The sequence below is a fragment of the Oncorhynchus keta genome, unplaced genomic scaffold (genome assembly GCF_023373465.1).
Source record: "Oncorhynchus keta strain PuntledgeMale-10-30-2019 unplaced genomic scaffold, Oket_V2 Un_scaffold_1004_pilon_pilon, whole genome shotgun sequence".
In the NCBI taxonomy this organism is placed as follows: Eukaryota; Metazoa; Chordata; class Actinopteri; order Salmoniformes; family Salmonidae; genus Oncorhynchus; species Oncorhynchus keta.
The window spans coordinates 57,955-80,631 of NW_026290753.1; the positions used below are offsets into that span (position 1 = coordinate 57,955).

Consider the following 22,677-nt stretch of genomic DNA (forward strand, 5'->3'; position numbering starts at 1 on the left):
GTCTGTAGCCATATTGTTTTTATTGTAGGCTGCAGTACCCCGACTAGCAGTTGTAACCAGTCGAATACACTGTGACCTGGTGGAAACTAAATTTAGACACATCTGCCCTCTGCTTTTGCTCTCCAGGGCAGACTCTGTGTGAGTGTGTGACGATGATGGATGAGTGTCTTGTGATTAATGTAGTGATACTGAAGGGTGGGAACAGAGGAGTGAAAGTGATGACACATACACACGGACCTACACACTGCTCTGTGTGTGTGTGTGTGTGTGTGTGTGTGTGTGTGTGTGTGTGTGTGTGTGTGTGTGTGTGTGTGTGTGTGTGTGTGTGTGTGTGTGTGTGTGTGTGTGTGTGTGTGTGTGTGTGTGTGTGTGTGTGTGTGTGTGTGTGTGTCAGTCTGTGTGGCTGCCTGTTGTGTGTATGACAGAGACCACTATGTAGAATCAAGATATAATTTATTGCAACAGTTGCTAAGGAATCCATCATCTCCTAGAAACCATTTTGATTATTAGGGAATTTCAAACAAATTAAAACATCACAATATTCTGATGTCATCACAGTCCACGAATACATTCTGATGACATCACAACCCACCATACACATTCTGATGACATCACAACCCACCATACACATTCTGATGACATCACAACCCGCCATACACATTCTGATAACATCAGTCCACCAGATACATTCTCCAAATTGTGTCTTGTTCACATTGACAGTTAAAGATGTAAAAGGTAGCAGAGCTGTAACAGAGCTGTAATGTTATGATGTCTATTGGTGCGTTAGTAAATTCACTCTGACTATCTAATCCTATTCCAGAGCACTCATCGTCTGAGTGTACCAGAGTCCAAAATAACTGATTCATTTACAAGCACCCATTGACTATAATCGGTGTCAGTAAACGTTGGCAAAGAAATGTAAATATATTGTTGTCAGCAGCACAATTACAGTCACCAATGCTCTTGATAACATGAAAACATCCTAACCAGCTCTGCTATGGTGAATGGTCAGAGTGAGGTGTTGTTTCATTTGTGTCTGGAAGTAGCTAGCAAGCTAGTCAACTTTAGCCAGTTATCTTGGGTGCTTGACAGCCGTTGTTAGGTCAGAACGCTCTGATTAACCGCCAGTGTCCAGTGTGAGCTCTGATTAGTCCAAGAGTGAAACGCTCTGAATTTACTAATTCTGCACTCTTGCACTCCAGAGTGAATTTACAAAAAAACCCTATAACTAATCTGATTGTAGTCTTTTCTATATGAGGTAACACAGAGACCTATAGCTACCAGGGCTGGATGTATTATTGTTCAATTTAGTTCACTTCAATTCAGTCTATCCCTAACCCTAACTTCACTGCATGGGAAATGAAACCAGTTATGGGTTTGTTGAAGTAGATGGCCTATTGCAGGTCACTCGTCTGGTGGAGTTGTCTGTAGCTGATAGGGTTAGGTGTAGTCTGGTGGAGTTGTCTGTAGCTGATAGGGTTAGGTGTAGTCTGGTATAGTTGTCTGTAGCTGATAGGGTTAGGTGTAGTCTGGTATAGTTGTCTGTAGCTGATAGGGTTAGGTGTAGTCTGGTGGAGTTGTCTGTAGCTGATAGGGTTAGGTGTAGTCTGGTATAGTTGTCTGTAGCTGATAGGGTTAGGTGTAGTCTGGTATAGTTGTCTGTAGCTGATAGGGTTAGGTGTAGTCTGGTGGAGTTGTCTGTAGCTGATAGGGTTAGGTGTAGTCTGGTATAGTTGTCTGTAGCTGATAGGGTTAGGTGTAGTCTGGTATAGTTGTCTGTAGCTGATAGGGTTAGGTGTAGTCTGGTGGAGTTGTCTGTAGCTGATAGGGTTAGGTGTAGTCTGGTATAGTTGTCTGTAGCTGATAGGGTTAGGTGTAGTCTGGTATAGTTGTCTGTAGCTGATAGGGTTAGGTGTAGTCTGGTATAGTTGTCTGTAGCTGATAGGGTTAGGTGTAGTCTGGTATAGTTGTCTGTAGCTGATAGGGTTAGGTGTAGTCTGGTGGAGTTGTCTGTAGCTGATAGGGTTAGGTGTAGTCTGGTATAGTTGTCTGTAGCTGATAGGGTTAGGTGTAGTCTGGTGGAGTTGTCTGTAGCTGATAGGGTTAGGTGTAGTCTGGTGGAGTTGTCTGTAGCTGATAGGGTTAGGTGTAGTCTGGTATAGTTGTCTGTAGCTGATAGGATTAGGTGTAGTCTGGTATCGTTGTCTGTAGCTGATAGGGTTAGGTGTAGTCTGGTATCGTTGTCTGTAGCTGAAAGGGTTTGGTGTAGTCTGGTGGAGTTGTCTGTAGCTGATAGGATTAGGTGTAGTCTGGTGGAGTTGTCTGTAGCTGATAGGGTTAGGTGTAGTCTGGTATAGTTGTCTGTAGCTGATAGGGTTAGGTGTAGTCTGGTATAGTTGTCTGTAGCTGATAGGGTTAGGTGTAGTCTGGTATAGTTGTCGTCTATCAGTTGATGATTTACGTTGGGCCTGGTATTTGTAGTTCATCAGTAGAAGATGCAGGGTCAATCTTATATTTAATCAGTAGAAGATGCAGGGTGGGTGTGGGAGTTGTAGTCCATCAGTAGAAGATGCAGGGTGGGTGTGGTAGTTGTAGTCCATCAGTAGAAGATGCAGGGTGGGTGTGGGAGTTGTAGTCCATCGGTAGAAGATGCCGGGTGGGTGTGGTAGTTGTAGTCCATCAGAAGAAGATGCAGGGTGGGTGTGGTAGTTGTAGTCCAACAGTAGAAGATGCAGGGTGGGTGTGGTAGTTGTAGTCCATCAGTAGAAGATGCAGGGTGGGTGTGGGAGTTGTAGTCCATCGGTAGAAGATGCCGGGTGGGTGTGGTAGTTGTAGTCCATCAGAAGAAGATGCAGGGTGGGTGTGGTAGTTGTAGTCCAACAGTAGAAGATGCAGGGTGGGTGTGGGTCTGATGAGAAACCTGTAGTACTCCTTGAGTATCCCCAACAGTACACATTTTATTGTATCCCTGGACAAGCACACCTGATTCAGTACTGAAGGAGAAGTTGGGAAACACCGCTGTAGGACACATAAACATAAAGTCTTAGCTAGGTTATCTTTTTCATATTTTAATGTCACCCTTATTTAACCATACAGTGTTCACAAAGTTACGCATTAAAAACAATACATTTCCAGGGCCAAACAGAAAACCTTTCTACTCATAACCCAAATGAGTATTCATAACCAAAACGTACGCCGCCAAACATACCCTCATAAAACTAACTATCCTAGCGATCCTCAACTTTAGCAATGTCATCTACAAAATAGCCTCCAACACTCTATTCAGCAAACTGGATGCAGTCTATCACTGTGCCATCCATTTTGATACCAAAGCCCCATATACTACCCACCACTGTGACCTGTACGCTCTCGTTGGCTGGCCCTCGCTACATATACGTCGCCAAACCCACTGGCTCCAGGTCATCTATAAGTCTTTGCTAGGTAAAGCCCCGACCAGCTCACTGGTCACCATAACAACACCCAGCCGTAGCACGCGCTCCAGCAGGTATATCTCACTGGTCATCCCCAAAGCCAACACCCCCTTTGGCATAAGGGGGTGTTGGCTTATAAGTACTTATAACCCAAATAAGAACTCATATAACCCAAATAAGAACTCTTATAACCCAAATAAGAACTCTTATAACCCAAATAAGAACTCTTATAACCCAAATAAGAACTCTTATAACCCAAATAAGAACTCATATAACCCAAATAAGAACTCATATAACCCAAATAAGAACTCTTATAACCCAAATAAGAACTCTTATAACCCAAATAAGAACTCTTATAACCCAAATAAGAACTCTTATAACCCAAATAAGAACTCTTATAACCCAAATAAGTACATATAACCCAAATAAGAACTCATATAACCCAAATAAGAACTCTTATAACCCAAATAAGAACTCTTATAACCCAAATAAGAACTCTTATAACCCAAATAAGAACTCTTATAACCCAAATAAGAACTCTTATAACCCAAATAAGAACTCTTATAACCCAAATAAGTACATATAACCCAAATAAGAACTCATATAACCCAAATAAGAACTCTTATAACCCAAATAAGAACTCTTATAACCCAAATAAGAACTCTTATAACCCAAATAAGAACTCTTATAACCCAAATAAGTACATATAACCCAAATAAGAACTCTTATAACCCAAATAAGAACTCTTATAACCCAAATAAGAACTCTTATAACCCAAATAAGAACTCTTATAACCCAAATAAGTACATATAACCCAAATAAGAACTCATATAACCCAAATAAGAACTCATATAACCCAAATAAGAACTCTAACCCAAATAAGAACTCTTATAACCCAAATAAGAACTCTTATAACCCAAATAAGAACTCATATAACCCAAATAAGAACTCATATAACCCAAATAAGAACTCTTATAACCCAAATAAGAACTCTTATAACCCAAATAAGTACATATAACCCAAATAAGAACTCTTATAACCCAAATAAGAACTCTTATAACCCAAATAAGTACATATAACCCAAATAAGAACTCATATAACCCAAATAAGAACTCATATAACCCAAATAAGAACTCTTATAACCCAAATAAGTACATATAACCCAAATAAGAACTCATATAACCCAAATAAGAACTCTTATAACCCAAATAAGAACTCTTATAACCCAAATAAGAACTCTTATAACCCAAATAAGAACTCTTATAACCCAAATAAGAACTCTTATAACCCAAATAAGAACTCATATAACCCAAATAAGAACTCTTATAACCCAAATAAGAACTCTTATAACCCAAATAAGAACTCTTATAACCCAAATAAGAACTCTTATAACCCAAATAAGAACTCATATAACCCAAATAAGAACTCATATAACCCAAATAAGAACTCTTATAACCCAAATAAGAACTCTTATAACCCAAATAAGAACTCTTATAACCCAAATAAGTACATATAACCCAAATAAGAACTCTTATAACCCAAATAAGAACTCTTATAACCCAAATAAGTACATATAACCCAAATAAGAACTCATATAACCCAAATAAGAACTCTTATAACCCAAATAAGTACATATAACCCAAATAAGAACTCATATAACCCAAATAAGAACTCTTATAACCCAAATAAGAACTCTTATAACCCAAATAAGAACTCTTATAACCCAAATAAGAACTCTTATAACCCAAATAAGAACTCTTATAACCCAAATAAGAACTCATATAACCCAAATAAGAACTCATATAACCCAAATAAGAACTCATATAACCCAAATAAGAACTCTTATAACCCAAATAAGAACTCTTATAACCCAAATAAGAACTCTTACAACCCAAATAAGAACTCTTATAACCCAAATAAGTACTTACAACCCAAATAAGTACCAGTAATTCCTAATAAGTAGTCATAACCCCTAATCCGTATTCATAAACCCTAATAAGTACTCACATCCCAAATAAGTACTCATAACCCCAAATAGGTACTCACAATTCAAATGTGTACTCATAACCCCTAATAGGTATTCATAACTCAAATAACTGGCTCCATAACCCCTAATAAGTGATCATAACCCAAATAATTACCCTGATCCCCTAAAAGTACCCATAACCCCAAATAACTGGCTCCATAACCCCAAATAAGTACCTATAATCCAAATAAATTCCCATAATCCCTAATAAGTACTCACAACCCCAAATAAGTACTCATAACCCCTAATAAGAATAATACACATCCCACACTGACATCTTGTCATGAAATCCTAAAACTGCATCTCCTGCAATGTTTTTCATGGTTGAAGTGGACATCAGTGTGTGTGTGTGTGTGTGTGTGTGTGTGTGTGTGTGTGTGTGTGTGTGTGTGTGTGTGTGTGTGTGTGTGTGTGTGTGTGTGTGTGTGTGTGTTTGTACCAGTGTGTGTCTGTACCAGTGTGTGTCTGTACCAGTGTGTGTGTTAGTCCTTGGTGACCCATCGTAGTTCACTCTTGACGTTCTGCAGCTCTGATAGGTTGACTGCTGGACCAGGAAGCTTCATCGATCCTGGCAATGGCTTCTTCTCCTCTGGCGACAGGGCCGTGGCTTCCTGCAGGGGGTCTGGGGGAGGAGCCTGTTCAAAAAGAGTTTCCTATTGTGTATATACAATTGAAGTCGGAAGTTTACATACACCTTAGCCAAATACATTTAAACTCAGTTTTTCACAATTCCTGACATTTAATCCTAGTAAAAATCCCTGTTAAAGGTCAGTTAGGATCAACAATTTATTTTAAGAATGTGAAATGTCAGAATAATAGTAGAGAGAATGATTTATTTCAGCTTGTATTTCTTTCATCATATTGCCAGTGGGTTAGAAGTGTACATACACTCAATTAGTATTTGGTAGCATTGCCTTTAAATTGTTTAACTTGAGTCAAATGTTTTGGGTAGCCTTCAACAAGCTTCCCACAATAGGTTGGGTGAATTTTGGCCCATTCCTCCTGACAGAGCTGGTGTGACTGAGTCAGGTTTGTAGTCCTCCTTGCTTGCACGCGCTTTTTCAGTTCTTCCCTCACATTTTCCATAGGATTGAGGTCAGGGTCTTGTGATGGCCACTCCAATACCTTGACTTTGTTGTCCTTAAGCCATTTTGCCACAACTTTGGAAGTATGCTTGGGGTCATTGTCCATTAGAAAGACACATTTGCAACCAAGCTTTAACTTACTGACTGCTGTCTTGAGATGTTGCTTCAATATATCCACATAATTTTTCTCCCTCATGATGCCATCTATTTTGTGAAGTGCATCAATCCCTCCTGCAGCAAAACACCCCCACAACATGATGCTGCCACCCCTGTGCTTCACGGTTGGGATAGTGTTCTTCGACTTGCAAGCCTCCCCCTTTTTCCTCCAAACATAACGATGGTCATTATGGCCAAACAGTTCTATTTTCGTTTTATCACACCATAAGATATTTCTCCAAAAAGTACGATCTTTGTCCCAATGTGCAGTTGCAAACCGTAGTCTGGCTTTTTCACGGCGGTTTTGGAGAAGTGGCTTCTTCCTTGCTGAGCAGCCATTCAGGTTATGTCAGTATAGGACTCGTTTTACTGTGGATATAGATACTTTTGTACCTGTTTCCTCCAGCATCTTCACAAGGTCCTTTGCTGTTGTTCTGGGATTGATTTACACTTCTCGCACCAAAGTACGTTCATCTCTAGGAGACAGAACGCGTCTCCTTCCTGAGCGGTTTGACGGCTGCATGGTCCCATGATGTTTATACTTGCATACTATCGTTTGTACAGATGAACGTGGTACCTTCAGGCATTTGGAAATTGCTCCCAAGGATGAACCAGACTTGTGGAGGTCTACAAAAAATGTTCTGAGGTCTTGGCTGATTTCTTTTGATTTTCCCATGATGTCAAGCAAAGAGGCACTGAGTTTGAAGGTAGGCCTTGAAATACATCCACAGGTACACCTCCAATTGACTCAAATCATGTCATTTAACCTATCAGAATCTTCTAAAGCCATGACATCATTTGCTGGAATTTCCCAAGCTGTTTAAAGGCACAGTCAACTTAGTGTATGTAAACTCTTGACCCACTGGAATTGTGATGCAGTGAGTTAGAAGTGAAAAAATGTGTCTGTAAACAATTGTTGGAAAAATGACTTGTGTCATGCACAAAGTAGATAGTCAAGCACAAAAACAATAGTTTGTTAACAAGAAATTTGTGGAGTGGTTGAAAAACGAGTTTTATTGACTCCAACTTAAGTGTATGTAAACTTCCGACTTCAACTATAGGTCCTCAAGCCATATTGGTGCGTGTTTGTTTGTGTGTGTGTGTGTGTGTGTGTGTGTGTGTGTGTGTGTGTGTGTGTGTGTGTGTGTGTGTGTGTGTGTGTGTGTGTGTGTGTGTGTGTGTGTGTGTGTGTGTGTGTGTGTGTGTGTGTGTGTGTGTGTGTGTGTGGCTGACCTCCTCTGTGTCTACAGTATCCTCTCTCCTCTTGACAGGATGTCCCGCCCCTGGACGCAGCGCTCCCATCGGAATATTTAGATTTGCCTGTTGGACAGGAGCAACAACCAATCAGACACACTCAACTCTTGAGGCCACATGTACAGCTTTCCAATTCTCTGTCCTTTCTCCTTCTCAGCATTCGTTCACTCCTCAGCATTCGTTCACTCCTCAGCACACATTTAAGAGCATTGGATTGGTGTAAACCTCCTCTAGACTCTTTGCAAGTTATTTACTTATAGATCCCTGAGTATTGTGTGTGTATTGACTGATATGTGTGTGTGTGAACCTGGTGTCTGTCTTGCCACAAAACCATCTGCTTTGGTTACAGACACTACATCCTGGTTTGGTCCTGTTCTATTAAGAGTATGGAAATGAAACACACCCCCACACACACACACACACACACACACACACACACACACACACACACACACACACACACACACACACACACACACACACACACACACACACACACACACACACACACACACACACACACACACACACACACACACATGGTGTGCTTAACATATTATGAATGTCGGTATTGTCTCATCTTATCTATCAACGTAGACAGGGCTCTAACTCCTCTAGCTCCACAATGAGATAGGGTGTAGGCCAGGCAGCAGGCTGTTTGCCAGCCTGCCAGCTTGGTGGAGTCTGCCACTAGCACAGTCAGTGTTGTCAGCTAAGCTTTCCTCATTGAGACCGTGTCTGTGCCGCAAATCTAAACATGGCGGTGTTCACCTTAACAACCTCACTGGAATAAAGACCTCCTCCATTCCTGCCATTATTGAAATAGATCTCACATCTTAATAGGACTAATTAATGTTAGATACCTCACTTCCAAGGCAGTCATAGTCAATGAACTAATCAATGTTCATATCCTTGATGTGATTGGCCTGACTGAAACATGGCTCAAGCCTGATTAATTTACTGTGTTAAATTAGGCCTCTCCTCCTGGTTACACTAGTGACCATATTGCCTGTGTATCCTGCAAAGGCGGGAGGTGTTGCAAACATTTACGACAGCAAATAAAACAATTTACAAAATGACTGGGTTTTCGTCTTTTTAACTTCTAGTCATGGAATCAATGCAGCCTAATCAATCACTTTTTATAGCAACTGTTTACAGGCCTCCTGGGCCATTTACATCGTTCCTCACTGAGTTCCCTGAATTCTTATCAGAAGTTGTAGTCATGGCAGATAATATTCACATGATAAACCAAAAGGCTTTCGGAGCCATCATCGAGTGGGATTTGTTCAACATGTCACCCGACCAATGCATTGCCGCAGTCATACCCTGGATCTAGTTGTCCCAATAAAATTTCTAAGGGACCTTTGGTTGAGGTTATTCCTTTGTGTAATGACGAAGTTTTGTCCAACATGTATCTGGACCTACTCACTGTCACAGTCATACTCTGGACCTAGTTAGCTCCCATGGGTTAAATATTGTGGATCAAAATGTTTTTCCTCATAAACCTGGACTATCGGACCCCCATCTTATTATACACTGCTCAAAAAATAAAGGGAACACTAAAACAACACATCCTAGATCTGAATGAATGAAATACTCTTATTAAATACTTTTTTCTTTACATAGTTGAATGTGCTGACAACAAAATCACACAAAAATGATCAATGGAAATGAAATGTATCAACCCATGGAGGTCTGGATTTGGAGTCACACTCAAAATTAAAGTGGAAAACCACACTACAGGCTGATCCAACTTTGATGTAATGTCCTTAAAACAAGTCAAAATGAGGCTCAGTAGTGTCTGTGGCCTCCACGTGCCTGTATGACCTCCCTACAATGCCTGGTCATGCTCCTGATGAGGTGGCGGATGGTCTCCTGAGGGATCTCCTCCCAGACCTGGACTAAAGCATCTGCCAACTCCTGGACAGTCTGTGGTGCAACGTGGCGTTGGTGGATGGAGCGAGACATGATGTCCCAGATTTGCTCAATTTGTTTCAGGTCTGGGGAACGGGCTGGCAAGTCCATAGCATCAATGCCTTCCTCTTGCAGGAACTGCTGACACACTCCAGCCACATGAGGTCTAGCATTGTCTTGACTTACATTGTCAATTTGTAAGTCGCTCTGGATAAGAGCGTCTGCTAAATGACTTAAATGTAATGTAAATGTCTTGCATTAGGAGGAACCCAGGGCCAACCGCACCAGCATATGGTCTCACAAGGGGTCTGAGGATCTCATCTCGGTACCTAATGGCAGTCAGGCTATCTTTGGCGAGCACATGGAGGGCTGTGCGGCCCCCCAAAGAAATGCCACCCCACACCATGACTGACCCACCGCCAAACCGGTCATGCTGGATGATGTTTCAGGCAGCAGAACGTTCTCCATGGCGTCTCTAGACTCTGTCACATCTGTCACGTGTGCTCAGTGTGAACCTGCTTTCATCTGTGAAGAGCACAGGGCGCCAGTGGCGAATTTGCCAATCTTGGTGTTCTCTGGCAAATGCCAAACATCCTGCACGGTGTTGAGCTGTAAGCATAACCCCCACCTGTGGACGTCGGGCCCTCATACCACCCTCATGGAGTCTGTTTCTGACCGTTTGAGCAGACACATGCACATTTGTGGCCTGCTGGAGGTCATTTTGCAGGGCTCTGGCAGTGCTCCTCCTTGCACAAAGGCGGAGGTAGCGGTCCTGCTGCTGGGTTGTTTCCCTCCTACGGCCTCCTCCACGTCTCCTGATGTACTGGCCTGTCTCCTGGTAGCGCCTCCATGCTCTGGACACTACGCTGACAGACACAGCAAACCTTCTTGCCACATCTCGCATTGATGTGCCATCCTGGATGAGATGCACTACCTGAGCCACTTGTGTGGGTTGTAGACTCCGTCTCATGCTACCACTAGAGTGAAAGCACCGCCAACATTCAAAAGTGACCAAAACATCAGCCAGGAAGCATAGGAACTGAGAAGTGGTCTGTGGTTCCCACCTGCAGAACCACTCCTTTATTGGGGGTGTCTTGCTAAATGCCTATAATTTCCACCTGTTGTCTATTCCATTTGCACAACAGCATGTGAAATTTATTGTCAATCAGTGTTGCTTCCTAAGTGGACAGTTTGATTTCACAGAAGTGTGATTGACTTGGAATTACATTGTGTTGTTTAAGTGTTCCCTTTAGTTTTTTAGCGCAGTGTATTTGCAATTGCAACAAGTCATCTGCTCAGAACCAAGGATACAACTAATTTCTATATGCCCTTTTAGACTCCCTCCACCGACCCAAGGATGGATGCCCTCAATCTCCCAGGCGTCATTGTTAACCACCTACCCAAGGAGCTAAAATAAAAACATTTTTGCTGTGATGTTTCCCAAAGTTCTGAACCTTTCTATTCTCATAGTTTCTACTTTCTGTAAATTAAAGATAAACATTTTTGCTTAAAGTATTATTATATTATTGATCATCAACTGACTATGACTTTTCAAATCATCCAGTATTGCTATCTGCAGAGTTATGCAGAGTAAATGTTGCTCTTCTTCAACCATTCCTGGACCTGCGACCAAAAACAAGCAGTGCCAAAACAATGGACAGTACCAAAACAAATTATCTAAAGATTCGGTCTCTTCATAGCAAAATCTGCAGAGCTGTGATGGTTGTATCCTCCATATATATAACATTCTATTGTTTGCAAGAATTTTGTTTAAAATTCTACGCTTTGAATCAGACGTTGTTTTGCGTATCAGTTGAAAAGGAAATGGCGCTCCAACAAACTGGAAGTTTTCCGACTAGCTTGGAATGACAGTACCGTGCAGTATCAAAGAGCCCTTACTGCTGCTTGATCAGCCTACTTTTCCAACCTAATTCAGGAGAATAAAAACAATCAAACATGTACGTATCTTTGATACCGTCGCAAAGCTAACTAAAAAGCAGCATTCCCCAAGTGAGTATGGCCTTTACTTCAGCAGTGATGAATTGATGATCTTCTTTGATGAAAAGATCATGATCATCGGAAAGCAAACTATGGACTCCTCGTTGAATCTGTGTATTTCTCCAAAACTTAGTTATCCTGAGTGCATAGAACTGCCACGACCTAGGATTCTTTTTATTTTTTATAATAATTTCACCTTTATTTAACCAGGTAGGCTAGTTGAGAACAAGTTCTCATTTGCAACTGCGACCTGGCCAAGATAAAGGATCAATAGAGACACTCAAGTTTTTTATGCTCTCTCGACACATTCACCAAATAGTCATGGCCTCTAAACCAGCTGCTTACTGGACCCACTTCCAACTAAACTACTGAAAGAGCTACTTCCTTTGCTAGGCCCTCCTATGTTGAATATAATAAACAGCTCCCTATCGTCCGGATGTGCACCAAACTCACTAAAAGTGGCAGTAATAAAGCCTCTCCTGAAAAAGCCAAACCTTGACCGGCCTATATCTAATCACCCATTCCTCTTAACCATTTTAGAAAAAGCTGTTGCAGCAACTTACTGCCTTCCTGAAGACAAATAACGTATATGAAACACTCCAGTACATTTTAGACCCCATCATCGTACTGACTGCACTATTGAAGGTGGTAAATAACCTTTTAATGGCGACAGACCAAGGCTCTGCATCTTTCCTCATGCTCCTAGACCTTAGTGACACTTTTGACACCATCGATCACCACATTCTTTTGGAGAGATTGGAAGTCATAATTGGTCTGCTCCCTCTCTGACCTCTAGGTCACCAGGCTGCTCGTTATGGTGCACACCTGTCACCACCATTAAGTGCATCAGCATATGATGACACTCACCTGAACTCCATCACCTCCTTGATTACCTGCCCTTTATATGTCACTCCCTTTGGTTCCTTCCCCAGGCGTCATTGTTTCTGTTCCATGTCTGTGTGCTGTCCTTGTTTCTTAGTTTGTATTATGTTGTGTTAATTTATTAAAACACTCACTCCCTGAACTTGGTTCCCGACTCTCAGCGCACATCGTTACATACATGGACAAGTTCTGGCCCGGTTTAGATCTTATATCAGTTTGTCTCTGTGGGGGGTTTGTCCTCTGAAAAATAAATTGTACGTTTCAGTATTCCTCAAGGTTCCGTTTTAGGACCACTATTGTTTTCACTATATATTCTACCTCTTGGTAATGTCATTCGGAAACACAATGTCAACTTTCATTGCTATGCAGACGACACACAGCTGCACATTATGATGAAACATGGTAAAACCCTAAAATTGCCTACCCTGGAAGTCTCTGTTTCAGACATAAGGAAGTGGATGGTGGCAGAGAAGCTAGTTCTAGGTCCCAAGAAATAACGAGATCTGTTGTTGGATCTGACAATTAATCTTGATGGTTGTATTGTCGTCACAAATAAATCTCAGAAGGACTGCGTTACTTTGGACCCTAATTTCTATTTTGACGAAGATATCAAGAATATTTCAAGGGCAGCTTTTTTCCATCTTCTTAACCTTGCGAAAATCTTTAACTTTTTGTAAAAAAAATTATGCAGAAAAGCTAATCCATGCTATTATCACTTCTAGATTAGCCTCTTAGAGATAGGGATGTTTACTGCCCCTACTGGAGGAATTTGGTGCCCTTATTAAACAGGATACATTTTTGTCAAAAGTTGCTAATATATGCATATAAAAAATATTATCGAACAGAAAACACTCTAAAGCTTCTAAAACCATTTAAATTGTATCTCTATGTAAAGCAGAACTCTCAGAGCATGCATTCTCCCAAACTATCTCTTGTCATGATAAAAGTTGGCCCAACTTTGACGTCATCGCAAACACCCTTCCCAAACAGTTACAGCTCTGGGAACAGTCCCTACGTGTTCAGCGCGATCTCAGCTTTCAATGGGGCTTCTCATTGTGAGAATCATTGTGAGCATGACGAAAGCTCTCCGTCACTCAAAAAAAACGATCACTTTTATGTGCGCTCTGGTCAAGTCCTGTCTTTTTTCCAAGATCGATTGAACGGTGCCTGTGTTTCTGTTCGTTCTCACAATTGCTGTACACCTTTATAACATGTTAAAGCTTGATTATGAAGTTAGTTTTGGCTACATTTAGACCGAAAAGTGTCGTGTTTGAGAACCGAAAGACGCAGACTTGAAAACTAAACGCTGTTTTGGTAAGTATAATCCCATCCAGGTCTTTTGATGGAAGAACAGCAAAGGTAAGGGAATATTTATGTGGTAAATTTGGGTTTCTGTCGACTCCAAGATAGAGGAGCCAGAATGCTACTTTTGGAGAGCCGACTCCTAGTATAGCCTAGTGAACGCAACCTGTAACGTTAAAAATAAATGTAACACAGCGATTGCATTTAGAAGAAGTGTATCTTCCTATACATATGTAGAACATGCATATTTAGTCAAAGTTTATGATGTGTATTCCTTGTTAGCTGACGTTATCTGCCGGAGCTATCGTCATTTCTCCTGACATTTTAGTAGCATTTTTTGAACGATACGTCATTGTAAACAGAGATTTATGGATATATATTGCAGATTATTGAAAATAAAATGAATGTACTGTGTAACATGTTATATTACTGTCATCTGATGAATATTTCAAAAGGTTAGTGAAATGATTTTTCTTTTAATCCTGCGTTTGTTGATTGCATATTTTTTCCTGGCTGGTTTCAAGGTTTTCGTGGACTTTCTCCTACTTATCTCTCTGATTTGTTCCTGTTGTATATACTGTACCTACACGTACGTTATGGTCACAAGACACAGACCTCCTTACTGTTCATAGAATTTGTTAGCAAACAGCTGGAGGCAGGGCTTTCTCATATAGAGCTACACTTTTATGGAATTGTCTGCCTATCCATGTGAGAGACTCAGAGTCGGTCTTGACCTTTAAGTCTTTATGTTGTCTTAACCATGTCCGAATCCTGGCTTAGGAAAACCACCAAAAACCCTGAAATCTCCATCGCTAACTATAACGTTTTCCGCCAAGATAGAACTGACAAAGGGGGCGGTGTTGCAATCTACTGCAAAGATAGTAATACAGAACTCTGCAGGCTATCTAAGTCTGTACCCAAACAATTTGAGCTTCTACTTCTAAAAATTCACCTTTACAGAAACAAGTCTCTCACTGTTGCCACTTGCTATAGACTTCCCTCTGCCCCCAACTGTACCCTCGATACCATATGTGAATTGATTGCCCCCCATCTATCTTCTGAGCTTGTGCTACTAGGTGACCTAAACTGGGACATGCTTAACACCCTGGCCATCCTACAAACTAAGCTTGATGCCCTCAATCTCACACAAATGATCAATGAACCTAGCAGGTACAACCCCATATCAGTAAACACCCTCATAAATGTCATCCTAACGATCTCACCCTCCAAAAACACCTCTGCTGTTTTCAATCAAGATCTCAGCGATCACTTTTTCATTGACTGCATCCGTAATGGGTCTATGACCAAACGACCACCCCTCATCACTGTCAAACGCACCCCGAAACACTTCTGCAAGCAGGCCTTTCTAATCGACCTGGCCGGGGTATCCTGGAATGACATTGACCTTATCCCGTCAGGAGATGATGCCTGGCTATTCTTTAAAAGTGCCTTCCTCACCATCTTAAATAAGCATGCCCATCTCAAAAATGAAGAACTAGGAATATATATGGTCCTTGGTTCACTCCGGACCTGTCTGCCCTTGACCAGCATCAAAACATCCTGTGGCATTCTGCATTAACATCGAATAGCCCCCGTGATATGCAACTTTTCAGGGAAGTTAGGAACAAATATGCACAGGCTCTTATTGTCGTAACTTTTTTGAGTTAGTACTACAGGATGCACATTTCTGTTTGAAAAAGCTGAAAAAGCTATGCTTTGTCTTGGCCAGATCGCAGTTGTAAATGATAACTTGTTCTCAACTAGCCTACCTGGTTAAATAAAGGTGTTCTCAACTAGCCTACCTGGTTAAATAAAGGTGTTCTCAACTAGCCTACCTGGTTAAATAAAGGTGTTCTCTACTAGCCTACCTGGTTAAATAAAGGTGTTCTCAACTAGCCTACCTGGTTAAATAAAGGTGTTCTCAACTAGCCTACCTGGTTAAATAAAGGTGTTCTCAACTAGCCTACCTGGTTAAATAAAGGTGTTCTCAACTAGCCTACCTGGTTAAATAAAGGTGTTCTCAACTAGCCTACCTGGTTAAATAAAGGTGTTCTCAACTAGCCTACCTGGTTAAATAAAGGTGTTCTCAACTAGCCTACCTGGTTAAATAAAGGTGTTCTCAACTAGCCTACCTGGTTAAATAAAGGTGTTCTCAACTAGCCTACCTGGTTAAATAAAGGTGTTCTCAACTAGCCTACCTGGTTAAATAAAGGTGTTCTCAACTAGCCTACCTGGTTAAATAAAGGTGTTCTCAACTAGCCTACCTGGTTAAATAAAGGTGTTCTCAACTAGCCTACCTGGTTAAATAAAGGTGTTCTCAACTAGCCTACCTGGTTAAATAAAGGTGTTCTCAACTAGCCTACCTGGTTAAATAAAGGTGTTCTCAACTAGCCTACCTGGTTAAATAAAGGTGTTCTCAACTAGCCTACCTGGTTAAATAAAGGTGTTCTCAACTAGCCTACCTGGTTAAATAAAGGTGTTCTCAACTAGCCTACCTGGTTAAATAAAGGTGTTCTCAACTAGCCTACCTGGTTAAATAAAGGTGTTCTCAACTAGCCTACCTGGTTAAATAAAGGTGTTCTCAACTAGCCTACCTGGTTAAATAAAGGTGTTCTCAACTAGCCTACCTGGTTAAATAAAGGTGTTCTCAACTAGCCTACCTGGTTAAATAAAGGTGTTCTCAACTAGCCTACCTGGTTAAATAAAGGTGTTCTCAACTAGCCTACCTGGTTAAATAAAGGTGTTCTCAACTAGCCTACCTGGTTAAATAAAGGTGTTCTCAACTAGCCTACCTGGTTAAATAAAGGTGTTCTCAACTAGCCTACCTGGTTAAATAAAGGTGTTCTCAACTAGCCTACCTGGTTAAATAAAGGTGTTCTCAACTAGCCTACCTGGTTAAATAAAGGTGTTCTCAACTAGCCTACCTGGTTAAATAAAGGTGAAATATTTTTGTATATTTTTTTATTGAAGACTCATCTATTCATTATGTCCTTTGATTGAGTGTAGTCTTTCCCAGGGGTGTGATGTTGAATGGTAAGGCACTGGGGCGACGAACTGCCCTTGCTGTCTCTGCCTGGCCAGCTCCCTTCTCTCTAATGGGAATCTTTGGTCTAAGCATGCACTACGTCTGTTCCTGGAAAGCTACAAAGCTACAAGCTTTAGTTTAAATCCCGCATGAGACTGGGTCCCGGAGAGCTAAAGAGCTACAGGTTTTAGTTTTAGCCCTGGTCATAGAGAGCTACAGAGCTGCAGGCTTTAGTTCTAGTCCTGGTCCTGGAGATCTACAGAGCTACAGGCTTTGGTGCTAATCCTGGTCCTAGAGAGTTACAGAGATTCAGGCTTCGGTGTTAACCCTGCACTAGTCCTGGTGCTGGAGATCTACATGCTCTAATTATAGCCCTTGTATTGGAGAGCTACAGAGCTACAGGCTTTAGTTCCAGTCCTGGTCCTGGAGAGCTACAGAGCTACAGGCTTTAGTTCCAGTCCTGGTCCTGGAGAGCTACAGAGCTACACGGTTTAGCTTTAGTTCTGGTTGTAGAGAGATACACAGATACAGGCTTTAGTTATATTCCTGGTCCTATAACCCTGCATGTGCCCTGGTCCTGAAGAGATACAGAGCTACATGCTTTAGTTCTAGTCCTGGTCCTGGAAAACTACAGAGCTACAGGCTTTAGTTATAGTCCTGGTCCTGGAGAGCTACAGAGCTACAGGCTTTAGTTCCAGTCCTGGTCCTGGAGAGCTACAGAGCTACAGGCTTTAGTTCTAGTCCTGGTCCTGGAAAACTACAGAGCTACAGGCTTTAGTTATAGTCCTGGTCCTGGAGAGCTACAGAGCTACAGGCTTTAGTTCCAGTCCTGGTCCTGGAGAGCTACAGAGCTACAGGCTTTAGTTCTAGTCCTGGTCCTGGAAAACTACAGAGCTACAGGCTTTAGTTCCAGTCCTGGTCCTGGAGAGCTACAGAGCTACACGGTTTAGCTTTAGTTCTGGTTGTAGAGAGATACACAGATACAGGCTTTAGTTATATTCCTGGTCCTATAACCCTGCATGCTCCCTGGTCCTGGAGAGATACAGAGCTACATGCTTTAGTTCTAGTCATGGTCCTGGAGAGATACAGGCTTTAGTTCCAGTCCTGGTCCTGGAGAGCTATAGAGCTACAAGCTTTAGTTCCAGTCCTGGTCCTGGAGAGCTACAGAGCTACAGGATTTAGTTGTAGTCCTGGCCCTTGAGAGCTAGAGGCTTTAGTTAGTGCCATGCACTACCCCTGCACCTGGAGAGTTACAGAACTGTAGGTTTTAGTTCTAGCCCTGGTCCTTGAGAGCTAGAGGCTTTAGTTAGAGCCATGCACTACCCCTGCTCCTGGAGAGCTACAGAGCTACAGGCTTTAGTTCTAGTCCTGGCCCTTGAGAGCTAGAGGCTTTAGTTAGAGCCATGCACTACCCCTGCTCCTGGAGAGCTACAGAGCTACAGGCTTTAGTTCTAGTCCTGGTCCTTGAGAGCTAGAGGCTTTATGTCTCAACCCAGTCCTGGAGAGGTACAGAACAACAGAGTTACTAGTTCTGGACCTAGTCCTGGATAGCTACAGAACAACAGAGTTACTAGTTCTGGACCTAGTCCTGGAGAGCTACAGAACAACAGAGTTACTAGTTCTGGACCTAGTCCTGGAGAGGTACAGAACAACATAGTTACTCGTTCTGGACCTAGTCCCGGAGAGGTACAGAACAACAGAGTTACTAGTTCTGGACCTAGTCCTGGATAGCTACAGAACAACAGAGTTACTAGTTCTGGACCTAGTCCTGGAGAGCTACAGAACAACAGAGTTACTAGTTCTGGACCTAGTCCTGGAGAGGTACAGAACAACATAGTTACTCGTTCTGGACCTAGTCCCGGAGAGCTACAGAACAACAGAGTTACTAGTTCTGGACCTAGTCCTGGAGAGGTACAGAACAACAGAGTTACTCGTTCTGGACCTAGTCCTGGAGCGCTACAGAACAACAGAGTTACTAGTTCTGGACCTAGTCCTGGATAGCTACAGAGCAACAGAGTTACTAGTTCTGGACCTAGTCCTGGAGAGCTTTCCAAGTGTTTTCAAACAAAAAATCAAATGTGATGTTGATGAATCATTGTGGAAAACTATTTGGATTTGAAAAAAGTAATCAATGTAAGGACATTTCCTATTTTTATCACCTAAATCCAATGACATGTTTTGTTGATTTCACATTGAATTCACATTGAACTCAACCAAATGTAAATCAAAGCCAGATGTTGAACTGATGTCTTTGCCCAGTGGGAGACCTTCAGGTTGTATCTCTAACCCAACTCTAACTACACTAGAAACTGGGAGAGCTACAGGTTGTATCTCTAACCCAGCTCTAACTACACTAGAAACTGGGAGAGCTACAGGTTGTATCTCTAACCCAGCTCTAACTACACTAGACCAGTGGGAGAGCTACAGGTTGTATCTCTAACCCAGCTCTAACTACACTAGACCAGTGGGAGACCTTCAGGTTGTATCTCTAACCCAACTCTAACTACACTAGAAACTGGGAGAGCTACAGGTTGTATCTCTAACCCAGCTCTAACTACACTAGACCAGTGGGAGAGCAACAGGTTGTATCTCTAACCCAGCTCTAACTACACTAGACCAGTGGGAGAGCTACAGGTTGTATCTCTAACCCAGCTCTAACTACACTAGACCAGTGGGAGAGCTACAGGTTGTATCTCTAACCCAGCTCTAACTACACTAGAAACTGGCAGAGCTACAGGTTGTATCTCTAACCCAGCTCTAACTACACTAGAAACTGTGAGAGCTACAGGTTGTATCTCTAACCCAGCTCTAACTACACTAGACCACTGGGAGAGCTACAGGTTAGATCTCTAACCCAGCTCTAACTACACTAGACCGCTGGGAGAGCTACAGGATGTATCTCTAACCCAGCTCTAACTACACTAGAAACTGGGAGAGCTACAGGTTGTATCTCTAACCCAGCTCTAACTACACTAGACCACTGGGAGAGCTACAGGTTGTATCTCTAACCCAGCTCTAACTACACTAGAAACTGGGAGAGCTACAGGTTGTATCTCTAACCCAGCTCTAACTACACTAGACCACTGGGAGAGCTACAGGTTGTATCTCTAACCCAGCTCTAACTACACTAGACCAGTGGGAGAGCTACAGGTTGTATCTCTAACCCAGCTCTAACTACACTAGACCAGTGGGAGAGCTACAGGATGTATCTCTACCCAGCTCTAACTACACTAGAAACTGGGAGAGCTACAGGTTGTATCTCTAACCCAGCTCTAACTACACTAGACCACTGGGAGAGCTACAGGTTGTATCTCTAAACCAGCTCTAACTACACTAGACCACTGGGAGAGCTACAGGTTGTATCTATAACCCAGCTCTAACTACACTAGACCAGTGGGAGAGCTACAGGTTGTATCTCTAACCCAGCTCTAACTACACTAGACCAGTGGGAGAGCTACAGGTTGTATCTCTAACCCAGCTCTAACTACACTAGACCACTGGGAGAGCTACAGGTTGTATCTATAACCCAGCTCTAACTACACTAGACCAGTGGGAGAGCTACAGGTTGTATCTCTAACCCAACTCTAACTACACTAGACCAGTGGGAGAGCTACAGGTTGTATCTCTAACCCAGCTCTAACTACACTAGACCACTGGGAGAGCTACAGGTTGTATCTCTAACCCAGCTCTAACTACACTAGACCACTGGGAGAGCTACAGGTTGTATCTCTAACCCAGCTCTAACTACACTAGACCGCTGGGAGAGCTACAGGTTGTATCTCTAACCCAGCTCTAACTACACTAGACCAGTGGGAGAGCAACAGGTTGTATCTCTACCCAGCTCTAACTACACTAGAAACTGGGAGAGCTACAGGTTGTATCTCTAACCCAGCTCTAACTACACTAGAAACTGGGAGAGCTACAGGTTGTATCTCTAACCCAGCTCTAACTACACTAGACCACTGGGAGAGCTACAGGTTGTATCTCTAACCCAGCTCTAACTACACTAGAAACTGGGAGAGCTACAGGTTGTATCTCTAACCCAGCTCTAACTACACTAGACCAGTGGGAGAGCTACAGGTTGTATCTCTAACCCAGCTCTAACTACACTAGACCACTGGGAGAGCTACAGGTTGTATCTCTAACCCAGCTCTAACTACACTAGACCAGTGGGAGAGCTACAGGTTGTATCTCTAACCCAGCTCTAACTACACTAGACCGCTGGGAGAGCTACAGGTTGTATCTCTAACCCAGCTCTAACTACACTAGACCAGTGGGAGAGCTACAGGTTGTATCTCTAACCCAGCTCTAACTACACTAGACCGCTGGGAGAGCTACAGGTTGTATCTCTAACCCAGCTCTAACTACACTAGACAGCTGGGAGAGCTACAGGTTGTATCTCTAACCCAGCTCTAACTACACTAGACCACTGGGAGAGCTACAGGTTGTATCTCTAACCCAGCTCTAACTACACTAGACCGCTGGGAGAGCTACAGGTTGTATCTCTAACCCAGCTCTAACTACACTAGACAGCTGGGAGAGCTACAGGTTGTATCTCTAACCCAGCTCTAACTACACTAGACCAGTGGGAGAGCTACAGGTTGTATCTCTAACCCAGCTCTAACTACACTAGACCGCTGGGAGAGCTACAGGTTGTATCTCTAACCCAGCTCTAACTACACTAGACCGCTGGGAGAGCTACAGGTTGTATCTCTAACCCAGCTCTAACTACACTAGACCGCTGGGAGAGCTACAGGTTGTATCTCTAACCCAGCTCTAACTACACTAGACCGCTGGGAGAGCTACAGGTTGTATCTATAACCCAGCTCTAACTACACTAGACCACTGGGAGAGCTACAGGTTGTATCTATAACCCAACTCTAACTACACTAGACCGCTGGGAGAGCTACAGGTTGTATCTCTAGCCCAGCTCTAACTACACTAGACCGCTGGGAGAGCTACAGGTTGTATCTATAACCCAGCTCTAACTACACTAGACTGCTGGGAGAGCTACAGGTTGTATCTCTAACCCAGCTCTAACTACACTAGACCACTGGGAGAGCTACAGATTTTAGTGAGGAGGTCCCTCTGTAGTGTCATTTATATTTTAAACAAAATAACTACTGTAGATGGGTTCAAAACAGTACTATATTTTATTGAGAGAAATTATACACACACACACACACACACTCCTACCTGCAAGGCTTTGACGTTGGACGATGGTTTAGACATGCTGCTTGTTCAGTCAGTCAACTATCCTGCAGGAAATACAAAGCATTGAGAAGGGTTAGGGTTAGAGTTAGACAGGTGGGAGAGCCTGGCTCAGATCAAACTGACGAGATTAGACCAGACAGGACTGGTGAGAGACTGAGTGTGTTTGTTTGTGTGTTTGTGTGTGTGTGTGTGTGTTGGGGGTGGGGGGGCATTGCTGTCATGTGGGTTGGTTCAGGGGCCTGGGATAGTCTTTCAGTTGCCTGGCGACTCCCAAAGAGAGAGGCAGGTACAAAACTAACACCTGAATAATTTAACAGACAGAGAGAGGAAGTATAGATAGAAGGGGGAGAGAGAGAAGAAAGAGGAGAGATAGAGAGGGGGAGAGAAAGG

General features: G+C 42.6%; 1 protein-coding gene across 3 annotated transcripts in view; it reads right to left on the reverse strand.

Moving 5' to 3' along the window:
* Positions 1 to 2,588: 2,588 nt before the first annotated feature.
* Positions 2,589 to 22,677, reverse strand: part of smpx (small muscle protein X-linked) — a 36,608-nt gene continuing 16,519 nt past the window's right edge. For all 3 annotated transcript variants that reach the window (XM_052513353.1, XM_052513354.1, XM_052513355.1), the window contains exons 2-5: positions 22,270 to 22,331; positions 7,932 to 8,018; positions 5,929 to 6,092; positions 2,589 to 3,018 (exon numbers count right to left, since the gene is read on the reverse strand). In XM_052513353.1, the coding sequence (XP_052369313.1) occupies positions 5,940 to 6,092; positions 7,932 to 8,018; positions 22,270 to 22,305 (276 nt within the window). In that variant the 5' untranslated portion in view covers positions 22,306 to 22,331 and the 3' untranslated portion in view covers positions 2,589 to 3,018; positions 5,929 to 5,939. The remainder of the gene's footprint in view (positions 3,019 to 5,928; positions 6,093 to 7,931; positions 8,019 to 22,269; positions 22,332 to 22,677) is intronic.